Raw genomic sequence first — 15,313 nt, 5'->3', positions numbered from 1 at the left:
AACAAAAAAGGGAGAGATGAATGAATTGCCTACCTTTAGTGGCCAAGAATTTCTACCTCCACCAAAATAATTCAAATGAATTAGCCAAACTTCAAACTTCAACTGCAAGCTGCAATAGGTGAGCATTGAGCTTTCTCTAGAATTCCTACTCCTCAATGGTTTCCTGCAACAGTCTAGAATTCCTAGTTCAAACAATGTGTTGTTCACTAAACTAACAATGTATGGAGCAATTAGCAAGCATTATGAATTCATAGAATAAATCGACCAACTTAACAATTGAGGAGTACAAATCACAAACCAACAATCGATTATTCGAAATTCACCTATCGTAACTCACTTTTAACCCTCCATCAGATCTAACTCTTTTTTTTTTTTTTTTGGCAAAGCAGTTGATCTAACTCTGAGGACTTGATTTTATCATGTCAGGTGCCCTATTCGCTGGGCTACAAAAAGCCCAATGTGTAGTGGGCTTCATGATCCGTTTATTACCAAGGATCCACACCCCCATCCGATTACGGTAGTCACGACCACAGCGGAACGCGGCCAATTACATGCTTAGCGGGAAGCACGTTTCAAACCCCTTAACCGAAAACACATAATTCGTGTCACTCTCTAACGCTCCATTCCCCATTTCGCGCGAAATAATACCCAACACACTGACCCTCCCTTCTCTCTCCCTCTAATCTATCTTTCTCTCTCAATCCCCCAAATTCCCATGAAGAATCCGAACCCGAATCCAAACCCGAACCCTTCTCTCCATGTCGAGCGATCCGAATCCAAACCCACCGCCTCTGACCTCGACCTCCGCCGCCGGCAACGCAGACCCCGCCGCCGCATCGTCTCCGACTCATCCTTCTCCCTCCAGAGCCAAGCTCCGTAAGATTCCTCCCATTCCGATTCACCGGAGCCCTAGGCATTTGGCCGAGGTCAACGAACAAAGCGACGAAGAGGGAGACGATGATGAAGATGACGACGACAACGATGATTTTAGGGAACGTAGAGAGACCACGCCGATCCTATTGGCTGCGTCGTTAGGGCTCAATCACATACGGACTCGATCGGCGCCGTCACCGCTCCGGTTCTCTTCCTCCGCCGGCGAGTCTCTAATTCCCGGCGAGGAAGCGAATAATATGAACTACACGGTCAAGTCAAAGCCCCAACCAGGTCTGAATTTCGATGTTTTAGCTTTTCTGTAAAATTGGATCAATATGAGTTCAGGATTTTTTTTTTTTTTTTTTTTCAATTTTGAAATTAATTTGGCAAATATTTACAATGTGTTTATAGTGAAATATGTGCACTCGAGTCAATCAAAATCGCTGAGAACTCCATCGCCACTCAATCCTGTGTTGGAGGTAAATGAAATTTTGAATGAATTTTTGCTTAGAAAATAGTTAGGTTGGTGAAATGTAGGTAGCTCATGAGCTTGACCGCAATGTGGTTGTATGTATTGTATTATTGGCAGGGTGGTCAAGCTGGTCTTACAAAGGAAATGCAGTCGCCTAGGTTTCAGGCAATACTGCGAGTTACGAGTGGACGAAAGAAGAGAACACCTGACATCAAGAGTTTCTCTCATGAACTAAATTCCAAAGGAGTTAGACCATTTCCGGTGTGGAAGTCCCGTGCATTCGGGCATATGGAGGTGACATTACCTTCACCTGTGTATGTATTTTGTTTATGCCTTTCAGAATTTTGATTTTTCCGCCTAATCTTGATTAAATCTTGTGGCTGCTCGGAAAATTTTAGGAGGTTTTAGTGGCGCTCAGGGCAAGATTTGAGAGGTTGAAGGATGAGGTTGATGTTGATTTGGGTGCATTTGCCGGTGATTTGGTGGGTATACTTGAAATGTCTTCAGAGTCTCACCCTGAATGGAAAGAGAATTTTGAGGATTTGCTAGTTATTGCCCGGCAGTGTGCAAAGATGTCTCCTAACGAATTTTGGATCAAGTGTGAAGGCATTGTACAGAAGTTGGATGACCGGCGTCAAGAGCTACCAATGGGGGCCCTGAAACAAGCCCATACTCGTCTTCTTTTTATTCTTACTCGGTGCACACGGCTTGTGCAGTTCCAGAAAGAGAGTGGTTATGAGGAAGAGCACATTCTTAGTCTTCACCAGCTCAGTGACCTTGGTGTTTATCCAGAACAAATTTTGGACGGTGCAGAACAGAAGTTTAGTGGTCCACTGAGTGGGAAAGATGCAAACGAGAAGCCCAAGAAGTCTCGTGAGCAAGAAATAGCTAGTGGAGCTGATGGTGTGGAGGTTAGCACTGCCAAGAGCGTTGAATCCACTGGTAGCTATAGGATGTCATCTTGGAAAAAACTTCCATCGGCTGCTGAGAAAAAGCAGAAAGTACCTGATTCTGTTGATACACCATCGAAGGACAAATCAGAAAGTTTGCATGCCAAAGAAAATCTGGATACTCCATCATCCCATCATGAACACTCAAAGATGTCCACAAGTGCACAAAGAGTATCTTGGGTTTCAATTGGGGAGCAGCAAAATGTTACATATGAGAATTTGATGATCTGTCGGATATGTGAGGTTGAAATACCAACTGTCCACGTAGAGGAGCACTCTCGAATATGTACAATTGCTGACAGATGTGACTTGAAGGGCTTAACTGTGAATGAAAGACTTGAAAGAGTTGCTGAAGCTCTTGAAAGGATAATGGAATCTCGGACAACAAAAAATGTTGATACACAAGAGACAAGTTTTGATGCTGCAAAAGTGTATCCATCAAGTATCCATGAAGATTTTATTGCCAAAAGAAAAAAAAGTATCCATGAAGATTTAGATGACTTATCACCTAAACGAAATGAATTGCCTCGTTTCCCTGAAGACATGCTTGATTGTGTTCCTGATGCTGACAATTCTTTTGTCATGGAAGATATTAATATTATGCCTGACATGTCATGTGACGCACGTTCTGCTTTGACACCTGAACAAGGAACCAGAACCTCATCAGCGGGAAGCTCCACTCCAAGATCGCCACTTTTAACACCTAGAACCACTCATATTGAAATGCTGTTGAGTGGAAGGGGAACAATACCAGAACTTGAGAATTGTCAGCAGGTGCCATGCTTACATTTTCCATCAGCCGGTAGTTTTTTGGTTATACTTCTTTTTCTCTCAAACTTGGACGCAGTACTCTCTCTCATATGTTTCTAGAATTACTCTGCAACTGAAAGTTCTGCGAATGCACTTTTTGATGCCCTCTGGCTGTCATAAAAATCTTCTTTTTTATTTTTTTATTTTTTTATTTTAGTATTTTTTTCTTTCTTTTCACAGGTTTTACTTACATTCAAGTTAATAGTTCTTTTCACCTTCTAAGTTTCTAACTACATCTGTACAGTGCAGCTCTTGTGCTGTTTCGTGGCTAGCATGTCAGTTTATATATGCTTAGTCTTGTGGCTTGTCGCCTTTGTTTTATTCCGTTATATAGATATATTAATGACTTTTACAGACTAGTTTCATCATTTGATTTCTTTTATTGGAAATTTCATGACCTTTATGTTATGATGTTCATATAATAATCAGACCATGGATTGACAGATACACAAGCTACTGGATATTGCTCGTTCTGTTGCAAATGTTAGCAATTGTGACTATAGTGCATTGGAGTATATGCTTGACCGACTAGAAGACCTAAAATATGCTATCCAGGACAGGAAGGTGGATGCCCTTGTTGTAGAGACGTTTGGAAGACGTATTGAAAAATTATTGCAGTGAGTTGAAGTCAAACTGTATTACTGCATATGTTTTGTGGTTTGTGCAAATGTAAATTTTCTCAAAGGTTGCCTCAATTTGGCCATTAACAAAATAATCTAACTTTTAGCTTCTATACCTATTATACTTTTCATGTTTTCTCAAATGAATGATTAATTTAATATCTTAAAAGCATCTCTGATTGTATCAATTTTGAACTGTACAGGGAAAAATATGTACATCTTTGTGGGCAGATAGAAGATGAGAAATTGGATTCATCAAATGGTATGGCAGACGAAGAAAGTTCAGTGGAAGATGATACAGTTCGTAGTCTACGTACCAGCCCCATCAATCCGTCTTCTAAGGATCGAACATCTATTGAAGATTTTGAAATAATAAAACCAATAAGCAGGGGTGCATTTGGACGAGTTTTTCTTGCCAGAAAACGAGCGACTGGTGACTTATTTGCTATAAAGGTCTGCTTAATTTTACATAATATGGATGAAAAACTGTACGCTGTTCCTTTTGCATGCCATATGAAAAGGAAGCAAAATTAAGGCCATGGACTTATTTGCTGTTTTCTGCATGTAAGCTTGAGACAGTGTTTTCACAACTCATTATGGTGGAACATTTTTTTCAGGTATTAAAGAAGGCTGATATGATTCGTAAGAATGCAGTTGAAAGTATTTTGGCAGAGCGTAACATCCTTATTTTGGTCCGCAATCCTTTTGTGGTGAGTGAGCCTCAAAATGTGTTAGTACACTAAGAATGCATTACAACTGGACATCAATCTGACACTCCTAATGATGAACAGGTCCGATTTTTCTATTCCTTCACATGCAGGGAAAATCTTTATCTGGTCATGGAGTACTTAAATGGTGGAGATCTTTACTCTTTATTGAGAAATCTAGGCTGCTTAGATGAAGATATGGCCCGTGTATATATTGCAGAAGTTGTAAGGACATACTAATCTTCTTCACCTCTCCAGATTCATATTTCTATGTTCACTCTAAAAGTTTCTCATACTCATTGATGGTATAAAGCATGACTGATATCCTATTTTTTCTTCAGGTTCTTGCTTTGGAGTATCTGCATTCATTAAATGTTATTCATAGAGACTTGAAGCCAGACAACTTGTTGATTGGTCAAGATGGTCACATCAAGGTCAATATCTTGTTGTTTTAGTTCTTGAATGTTACGGATGTCCTTTTGTAAATAGCTGAAGATACATTTGGCAATAGTATGAGCATTCTGGCCTTCTATCACCATCAATTTAATTTTGCATCTTACATTCTAGTAAGTTAAGGGATGTTTATATCAAACAAAAGCAACCTCTAACAACCTGAACTTAGGGGAAAATAGATGAATAATTTCATGTTAGACTGTTAGTTTTTCTATATTGTATTTTCAAGCATACTTGGCTTTGTTTCTCTTTTTAGTTTTATTTAATGACAGGTTCTCATCAGTGAAAGTTGCTTTCCCTGAATCCCTGATAAACAATTTTGGTTTGACTGAGTATTGATGAATTTTTCTTGATTTATAGAAATTTCTTATAGCATTTATAGTTGCTTGACTTGCTTCCTTCATTTTTTATTCATGATGTTGATTTAATCTATGCACTACATGGAAACTACCTTCTGTTTTGTCAGAATTTCTTATGGCATCTATATTTTCTTCCTTGAATTCCAACATGTTCAGGAAGTGAAGTTTATGCATCTACCATGAAGACTTTACTTGTTCCCTCTCACAACTGCTAATGTACTACTATATATTACAGTTGACAGATTTTGGGCTCTCCAAGGTTGGTCTAATCAGCAGCACTGATGACTTAGCAGGTCCATCTGTTGGTGATACTGGTTTTGTTGGAGACGATGAACCAAAAAGTCAATCTTCATCTCAGAGGTCACAGCGTCAAAAACATTCAGTTGTTGGCACCCCCGATTATTTGGCACCTGAAATACTTCTTGGCATGGGACATAGTGCAACTGCTGATTGGTGGTCTGTGGGTGTTATACTTTTTGAGCTACTTGTTGGCATTCCACCATTCAATGCAGAACATCCACAGGTAGTGGATCCAAATTTCAGAACACTTTTTACTGTGTATCATTGACTCCTGAACATGTGAATGAATTCTTCTGATTCTTAGAACTGTGAATTTTCTTAATTCTTTTCAAGTCATAATCATGGGGGAGAAATTTGACAATGTACTTATAGATCCTCTTTATTGCAGCAAATTTTCAACAATATAATAAACAGAGATATCCCCTGGCCTAAGGTACCTGAGGAGATGAGCAACGAAGCATATGACTTAATTGACCAGTAAGAATAATATGAAGAGATCTGTGCATTTTCTGGATGTACTAGTTACAACACTAGTGTGAATTTCTGACATTAGGCAAATTTTGTCAATCAGCCTTTTCATATAAAAGAACTCTTTTGTTGGATTAAAAATACCTGCAATCCTCTCATTTTTCAAGACAGTATATCTTCATTGCTCTTACTTTACCTCTACACTCCTTGTCAGATTACTGACTGAAAACCCAGTTCAAAGACTTGGAGCAACAGGTGCTAGGGAGGTAATTTGTTGATTAACTATTGACAGAGATTACATGCAAGTCATGATGATGATTAAAATAAGTGTTCGGACTTCTCTGGCAGGTGAAGCAACATACTTTTTTCAAGGATATTAACTGGGATACACTTGCAAGGCAGAAGGTCATTTCAAGTTAGCTTTGTTGAAGTTTTGAAATTATGATTGTTTATAAATCTGTGATATTTAAGAGTACTTTTATTGGCTGCAGGCTATGTTCATACCTTCAACAGATGTACATGATACAAGTTATTTCATGAGCCGGTACATATGGAATCCAGAAGATGAGCATGTTAATGGAGGCAGTGACTTCGATGACCTGACTGAAACATGCAGCAGTACTGGTTCATATTATCTAGATGAAGACGTAAGATGCTTCTATATATTATAATTTTTAATCTTAAATGCACATAGAGTTGATATGAAATTACATGGACTACAAGCATGCCCCCAAAGAACTGATTTGGAAGTAAACTCGAAAAGCCTTTAACAATGATGCATTGAAATTTATTAATTGGGCTGTTAAATGCCTGTTAAATCAACCATCTGATCCAAGTTTGGCTCTTGTACAGCCTAGTGACATTACTAATTTGGCTGCCTGACCATCTATATCTCTTATTATACAGGGGGATGAGTGTGGTAGTTTGGCGGACTTCAGTGCTCCGGCCCTTGATGTGCAGTACTCATTTAGTAATTTCTCATTTAAGGTAAGGGGTCTGACGTAAGTTACATTCTCTACTTTAAGACTAAAAAGATGCCATATAGAAATGAAATGATAGTTGTTTGTGTAGATAGCTCTTTAACTCACCTTATTGCATTCCAATTCGAGCTGAAAATTTTACATCTTCTGTTCTCAGAACTTGTCTCAGCTGGCTTCCATCAATTATGATCTTGTCGTGAAGACCAAGGAGTCACCAGAAGCCTCCAAGTCATCTGTTCCATGACAATAGAAATTCTGCTCTAAGCTTTTAACCCCTATAGGCTCCAACCTAGTGCTCTCAGTATCAGCTTACTATCACCTGCATGTCTTCAAATATAGTTTGTTGAAGAAAGTCTTTTGACTTGAATGGTTCAGTAAGTGCCTCATCCATTCGGTGAATAACAGTTGTTCTTCCTGAAGGCAAAGGTAGGCTGATTTTGAAGCTAGTCTAGTTAGTGTGATCCACTTATTTCGTTGCATTTCATTCCACTGCAAATGATCTTGTTTAGTTTTTTTCTTTTTGCCTTTTCTTTTCAGTCTTAACCGCGCGAGTTTCTTGTATATATCGTTTCAGTAGAAGAAAATTTTGTACCCTTGTTTTGTTAGTGAGCTCTTCAAAATCGGCAGGTAGGCAATCATATTCTTTCTCATATATATCTTGTTGTCTAAGAGCAACTCGACCATTAGCTGGAAATTTAGAATGCCTCTGATCGCTTTGCTTATAATTCATTAATTCGTAAACCCAGCAGTAAGATAAAGCTATGCTGTATAATACGCCGTAAAGAATACAAAGTGGAGGTTGTGGAATGCTGATGTAAGAGAATAACGGCAAGTGAAACAAGGACGCGTTTGGGTTTTTTTTTTTTTTTTTTTTTTGGGATTTTGTCCATTTACATCAATTCCAGAGATTTTTTTCTCTCTTACCTCATTAAGTTTTTTTAATCCCCCCTTACCCAAAACCCTCTAAGGAGGTCTTCCCTAATACCCTATAGAGTTTTTTTTTTTTTTAGATTATTTCACCGTCACTCCTTTGTTACATAGAGAGAGAGAGAGAGACAGAGAGAGAAACCATAGGAGACTTCGCCGGAGTCCCGTCATTAGCTGCCGGATTCCGGCCAACTTTTGCCGGAATCCGGTCGCAGGATTCTGGCAAAAGTTTGATCACTGGCGACTGCCCATCGGATTTTTTTGAAAATCTCGCCGGAGGTCTCCAAAGAGGTTGTTGGAGATTTTATAGGTCGCGGGAAAGGTTTATTGCCCTTAATAAGAATATATATATATATATATATAAATTTAAAAATGTATATTGTTCTCCAATAGACGTCTATTGCCAAAAAAAAAAACTAATTTGGGCACCTAGAAAATGCTCTGGGCACCCATGTCAAGAGCTGGACACCGACGAGATGTTGAAGGGGGTAGAGCGGTTCAAGGTGACTAACTCCTTTCTTCTTCTTCAATCTCTGTATCAAAAACACAAGTCCAAGTCACTGTTGTCGATGTCTCCGTCAGCCGGAACGACACCGATTCCAATCGATGTCTCCGTTGATGACTAACTTCGATTCGCCTTCTGGCGGATCTAGGATCCTAAACTTATCTAGGCTAATTTAACTAGAAGAGCACAAAAGTTTTAGAATTTTTTCTATATATAACTTTTATGAGGTTTGGAACCCAGTGGGAGGCTCATCCTCACGCCCTTATTATTTTCAATCAAAACGTACAACGGCGGGGGGGGGGGGGGGGGGGAACCAAACCCCGTAAATTAAAAACTACAAGCACATATTTGTGGTACAACAACAATAAACTAACTAAAGAGCACTACATACAGTTTTACAATATAAATAGGAACGATATAACGCAACAAGTTGAGCACTTGAGCAAACCTTGAAACTGCAATCATGTTAGTCCAAAGTCTTTTTGCCTTTAAACTGCAACCATTTTTGCCAACTTCTCTTGAATCTCAACCTACAAAAGAAAATAGTTCACTTATTAATAGCATGTAAGATTACATGTGTACTTTTGTGCTCTGCTGTTCTTTACATGGATGATGACCTTTGAAGCCAAAAATCATGAATTTAAAGATACAAGTAGACAAACTTGTTAGACATAAGTAAATCAGAACAACTAATAAGGCCTGAAAAGAACTTAAAAATATAAAACCTAGATGGAAAACAACATCAGTCTATCAAGCAATAGTCAAGCACCTGTATTAAAATGATCATTGTTATGTATCTATCTACTATTCTACTTATAAACAGAGATGCCAATAATTAAACATTTTCCTTATACCTTGGACGTTGCTACATATCCTAGCACTGGCCAGCATTGGTGTACTGCATAGAGAAGCCGTTAAAGCAACCAACTTCAATGTCAAGGTTTTCCAAGTTGAAATTTGTAAGATCTTTTAGCCAACCAACTTTTTATCTAAAAACAAATACGTCCCAACAACAATAACAGCTAGTTACTTTGATGAAAATTAGCAGCAGCAGCTCAGGGATCAAAGTTGTCAAAGAAGGATTGCAGCTGTAGTTCCATTACCTGCAAAGTTGACGCATAAAACGAAGACCCAGAATGGCAGAACACAAAATGTCAAGTCTTGAAGGGAAATATACATATACTTAAAGGGTTTTTAGGCCAAAATCCTGTCTAGGCTACAGCCTAGATAGCCTACCATGTAGCTACGCCCCTGCTTCTTGTGCTTCATAGCTACTCAGAAGCACCGGAACAGCTTACGGAGGACAGAGTCAAATCTGTGGATGTGATGAGCAACGGAGATGAGGAGGAGTTCTAGTTTCCCGTTCTTGCAAGTCGCCGCCAATCCGCCATGGCCGAACGTTTGGATCGGAGATGACCGGTCTCCGCTTCCTGCTGCCGAGATGAGTCAAAGGCAAGGCCAACCGGCTACGGGATCGTACTGGAGAGAGAGAGAGAGAGAGAGAGAGAGAGAGAGAGAGAGAGAGAGAGAGAGAGAGAGAGAGAGAGAGAGAGAGAGGAAAGTGACATTAGATGTAATTGTTTAATTAGGCTGAAGGTAAATTTGTCATTTCTCTCTACATTGGGTTAGTTCTTAGAAAACAAGAAAACACGTGTATTTTAATTTTTAAACTAGGGATTTGTTATTTCCGAAATGTTTGTTTCATGCGAATCATGTCAAGATTTAGACAGACCATCTCTTTGTAACTTATACAATCATCAAATATTGTTTTTACTTGTGAGGTGCATATAAAGCCAAACTAAAACAACGTGTTTGAAAGGAAAGAAAGTGATTGAAAATGTGTTATATGACTATGGTGCTCTAAATTCTGGTATGGTTGATATATTTTATTTCCCACTTAAATTTATTTACATAATACACAATCATATAAAGCCAAAATGAACTACCTCTTTCCCTTTAAAAAGTTATATTACAATTAAAAGTGCTAATAGCTTTTTAGTGTTGCTTTTGTTGTATACTTGAAATAATTTTAGTAGCATATATACCTAATCCATAAAGGTATTGATAGTAAATAAAATTGTATGCCTATAAAAGCCAAGGTAAAATAAAAAACAATATGAGAATGAAATGTCATCCACAAAAGTTATGGGATAGGGATATGAAAAGAGAAAATTAAACTTCTAATTTATAGCCATGTTTGCAACAATTTTGGCTTATCTTTCAATAATTGATGTCTCACCTTAAAATTTTTAAGAAGTTAACAATTTGACTGTCTATTTTATTTTTAAAAAAATGAATTTCCGGTATGTCACTATTGTAAGCAAATAGAGTTGTTTAAATTGCTATTATGACAAGTCTTACTAGTTGATGTATTGTGGAATACTTAGGATTTGTGGAGCCTCTTTATTATTCGAGATGCTCTGACGTTTGTAATTTGAGTTTTCAACACTATGTCTCCATCATTGTATTCAGCAGTTTTATTAATTAAAGTTTGAAGGTAATCGCGTTTAAAAAAAAAAAATTGAATTTCATTCAACCATGATCCAATTATAGACAGAGTCTAATTATAGTGTTTAGTTGACTGTATTCGTACGTTTAAGTTATTAAGAGGGTCATCATACAGTTGCAACAGTATGAGAGAAGGGTGAGGTGCAAGATATTCTTTGGATCAACCGATGATTCTCTAAAACCTTTATCTTCATTTTTATATAATTAATCATACTAGAAATACTAAAAGTTTCATATACTTTGGCCATTTGTTAATAGATGTGGTCCTTTTTGTGGTTATGTGATGCTTAGCTTAGAGTACGTTGGTACCTACTCAATCTCTGTTTCGATACTGAGGTTAATAACTTTTTACAAAAGCTATCATGTACTTTGCAATAGGACAACCTACCAACCAAACCCTAGTTTTGATGGCATTGGCTGGTTTAGAACTTTTCCTAGATTTTAAATTACATGTATTCCACTTTGTGTTTAGTGGGAACTTTTCAAGGATAGAAAATTATCGAAGTGCTTCTATCCAAAAAAAAAAAAAAAAATTATCGTAGTGCTGAAGTGAGCTTAAGATGATAAAGTGATTTGTTAAACAAATAGATGGGTCTCTTCTTTCTCCAATCTCATCATTTATCAGACAGAATAGTGAAGTGTCAAATTTTTTTCACATTGCTAGGTAAACTATCTGGGGATTGCATAATGCATACCACCCATGTGTTATAGTACTGCATATAATATGAACATGTTCCTGTTATTAATTGATACAATTTCCAAGCTCGAAATCCTCAACCCCAAAATCCTTGCAGTCCATAAACCAAGTTGAGCTATCCTCTGATGAAGTTGAAGACAAGCCAAGATCACTGTAATTGTCTTCCACAACCGGAAAATTCCATGACCAATCCTGGAGAAATGTATCGGAATAATCGGATAATATGTATCTCACCAAAGGGTCATCGTCACCATTGGCATTGACCTCAATTAGTGACTGAGCTTCATTGCTTGAGGAATTCTCAGTTGCAGAGCTGCCATTTTCGTTGCCAGAGACTCCATGCTCCGGGATGTTCATACTTTGTTGAATATTGGCTTCACAAGGCGTTTCTTGTGGGGTTGTAGTGACTTGTTTTTGGAGAGGCGCATGAGTAATTGGATCAATCCCCATCTTGATAAGTTTTTTCTTGATGTGTGTATTCCAGTGATTCTTGATCTCATTGTCTGTTCTTCCAGGCAGTCTTGCTGCAATTTTAGACCACCTACACAACAAAAATCACAATCCACAACTATACTAATTAGCTAAGAAATTAAGGTAGCTAGCTAGGCTATAGTTAAAGTACATGATGACAAGAAATGAAGTGAGCAAAAGGAGAGAGAACCTATTGCCAAGACTAGCATGGAGGTCAATAACAAGCTGCTCCTCAGCTTCATTGAGTAGCCCTCGCTTCAAGTCGGGCCGAAGATAATTAGTCCAGCGGAGGCGGCAGCTCTTGCCGCAGCGGCGCAGACCCGCGAGCTTGGGGACGGCGCGCCAGCAGCATTGGCCATGAGTGAGGATGAAGTTCACTAGTTTCTTGTCTTCCTCGGCTGTCCATGGACCTTTCTTGACGCCAAGCTTGTCACAACAAGGTTGCCTGCCCATCACCTTGTGCTGGTACCTTGCTTAGCTTTGCACTAATCTGTGCAACTCCAAGAGAGCCTAAGCCCCACTCACCCACCTTTATATACTGGTGAGTAGTGACTGCCTAGCTTTTAGGAGAAATCAGAAAAAGATGAAAAAGAATGTACTAGTCTCACGCTTGACATTTATGCGTGTGTGACACAACTGATTCTTGGGCCAAACTAACACCGACAGTTACCATGGTATTATCATTTTTCTTCCTTTGGCATATATTATGCATATCTTCATGGGTAAGTGCAATCTATTGTATCCCTTTTCGGAAATAATTTTTCGATAATGTCAATGAATAATTTCTTTTGAAGTATAAAAAATGACTGATTCAATAAATTTAAATTCTTGCTAACTTCGTATTTAATGAAAAATCAATAAAGACAATTTTCTTTCATACCCTAAACAACCAGCAAATGTGATTTAATTCATTAATCTCGACTTTTGTACTCGATGCTCTACTACATCTACTCAACGTATATGATATATAATGTAAAGAGCCCAAAACGGTGCTTTTACTATTCTATGTAGTAGCAGTAGGGTCTTTGCTAATCAACTATTATACATTCCCATTTTTATTACAAAGTGTCTTCATTGATAAGATGATAATGTATTTTTTTTCTTTAGAGATCATTATAGATACATATATAGATATAATTTCATTTGCTTTTGTTGATGAATCAAAGAAAAACATATATGGTTTAGAGAAATTTTGGTCCCAAAGGCACAAGCATGCCCAACAAAAAGGTCCTTCCCAAGGGTGTCACTCCACTTGCACTGTCCATGATGATGAGTTCATGACAAGAAAATGACTGGGGCGGTGCATGCCTTTGTCCAAATGATTCGAATTCCACAATAACAAACAATTTATATTGACCCAAAATTCATATAAAAATAAATATAAACAACATAAATAATAAAATTCTGTGGCGCGTGGAGTCACGCGCTTGGTAAAAGGGAAAGGGAGGGGAGGCCCAAAGGAAATAGAGTGGAGTAGTGCACCCACCAGGTGTTTGTGAACAGCCCTCACAGAAATGTGCCTGGGACCTAACCTCAACTTTGATCATCCCATTTTCTTATGTTCCCATTTTGTTTAATTTTTTATGGCATTTACCTTTCTATTTCTTTCCTTTTCAATTTGTTTTTAATTCAATATTATTTTCCACGTGTCGTGTTCTCACTTCTCTCACTCTTACTTCAGCACTCCATCACCTATATCGTCACCACACTCAAGCCATAGTTGTGGTTCTTGCTAGCTTCACAATCTTTGGTCACTTCATTTCAATTGGGTGCTTATGGTTCAATGACTTCAATCCATCATTTTCCCCTTTCAATTCAGTCTCTCGCAATCAGTTGTATTACAGTATCAATAATATTTCAAAAATTATGAAATTTCTAGCTTCGTCCGACTCATAACCCATAACATAATTTATTCATAAATATTGTAATATTTCTAAGACAATATTTCTGACTTCATGTCTTTTTTATTTTTGATGAATGTTTCCGACTTCACGTTAAGTCTGACGTATATGGAGTTGGGTATAGAGTTACATACAAGAATGCATAGAAACTTGTTAGCAGCTTCGGATGATATTAAACACTTTGTAGAATCCATGGAATAGTAGGAGTGATATCATTATCCTGTTAAGTGATATCAGTATCCGAAAGAGTGATGTCATTTATGCGTCCTCAGTAAATTGAAACCATGACAATAACATATAATGCCGGATCAAATTACTTAAAGTTTGATCAACTTTTTTGTCCAATATTCAACATGCATGTGTACCGAGTTTATTCACCTGCGTTGGTTGGTCGATCTGGTGGGGGAGTTGGCTGCTTCTAAAGTTATAATACGCGATGGTCATAATAAACTTTGAGTGTTAAGGCAGCAACACCGTTTAGACCAATCCCCAATATCCAAAAGCAATTTCGATCAAACCCACTAAAAGCTTTGAGCCTTTGACAAAGGTACCATCTTGAATAAGAAGATCCCAATAATAATCGATCAGTGCTGAGTGCGTCGAGTCTTTTGACGTTTAATTTCTTTCATAGTAGAGTTTGGTTATGATTGATGGAATAATGGATAATGCAATTGAAACATGAGTTTGATTTGGGTATCATTAGATAATAGATACTAGCTAGCTAATGTTCAAAGAGTGTTGTGGATGAATGATGATAGATTGAGCACATTTGTATGTCATGCCCTTTGCATGTTCTTTAGATGCAAGATTGAAATAGTAATATAAATGTATTTATATGTCGAGGAAAAATGGAATTTAAGATCCAGCCTTTATTTCGTTATACTTGTATCTCGTTGTGCTTGTGTTAATTGAACAAAGGCACATAAAGACTTTGAAATGGATTCAGTATGTAGAAAAGGAAGTTTTAATACTGGCTAAACTTTTTATAAATCTATTATACTATTTGATTTGGGTATTGTTAGATAGCTAGCTAATATAGATTTCAAAGAGTGTTTTGCATGAACATGATCTTTTGCACACTTTAGCAGGGTTTACCAAGTTTAGTATCTAATTCTGTTTCGTTAATTTCATCTCGGTGTGAACTTACTATCTTCATCACTTCATGTCATTTGTGACATATATATATATATATATATATAGGGCCCTTCCACTAAGGGATTCATTTTTTTGGTTTTTCTAGGGATATGACATTAGACCAACTTTTCGATCACATTTCGGCATCTCAACAGTTCAACTTTTAGGTCATAATGTA

At 37.7% G+C, this 15,313-nt stretch overlaps 2 protein-coding genes across 2 annotated transcripts; one reads left to right on the top strand and one right to left on the bottom strand.

The window, feature by feature from the left end:
- The first annotated feature begins 643 nt into the window (after positions 1-643).
- Positions 644-7,627, top strand: LOC133713738 (probable serine/threonine protein kinase IRE). The gene is made up of 16 exons (XM_062139771.1): positions 644-1,164; positions 1,285-1,352; positions 1,463-1,639; positions 1,744-3,069; positions 3,550-3,722; positions 3,929-4,178; positions 4,343-4,435; positions 4,517-4,657; positions 4,774-4,866; positions 5,480-5,767; positions 5,933-6,021; positions 6,227-6,278; positions 6,361-6,417; positions 6,504-6,659; positions 6,919-6,999; positions 7,150-7,627. The coding sequence occupies exons 1-16, from the start codon at positions 759-761 to the stop codon at positions 7,234-7,236; spliced, it is 3,537 nt and encodes a 1,178-aa protein (XP_061995755.1). The 5' UTR covers positions 644-758; the 3' UTR covers positions 7,237-7,627.
- A 3,939-nt stretch (positions 7,628-11,566) lies between these two features.
- Positions 11,567-12,589, bottom strand: LOC133716792 (MYB-like transcription factor ODO1). Its single transcript, XM_062143449.1, has 2 exons — positions 12,291-12,589; positions 11,567-12,170 (listed from the first exon to the last, which is right to left on the bottom strand). Exons 1-2 carry the CDS (start codon positions 12,551-12,553, stop codon positions 11,675-11,677), a joined length of 759 nt encoding a protein of 252 aa, XP_061999433.1. The 5' UTR covers positions 12,554-12,589; the 3' UTR covers positions 11,567-11,674.
- Between the last annotated feature and the right edge of the window lie 2,724 nt (positions 12,590-15,313).

Source organism: Rosa rugosa, chromosome 6 (genome assembly GCF_958449725.1).
Source record: "Rosa rugosa chromosome 6, drRosRugo1.1, whole genome shotgun sequence".
In the NCBI taxonomy this organism is placed as follows: Eukaryota; Viridiplantae; Streptophyta; class Magnoliopsida; order Rosales; family Rosaceae; genus Rosa; species Rosa rugosa.
This window is presented reverse-complemented; position numbering and strand designations above follow the sequence as displayed.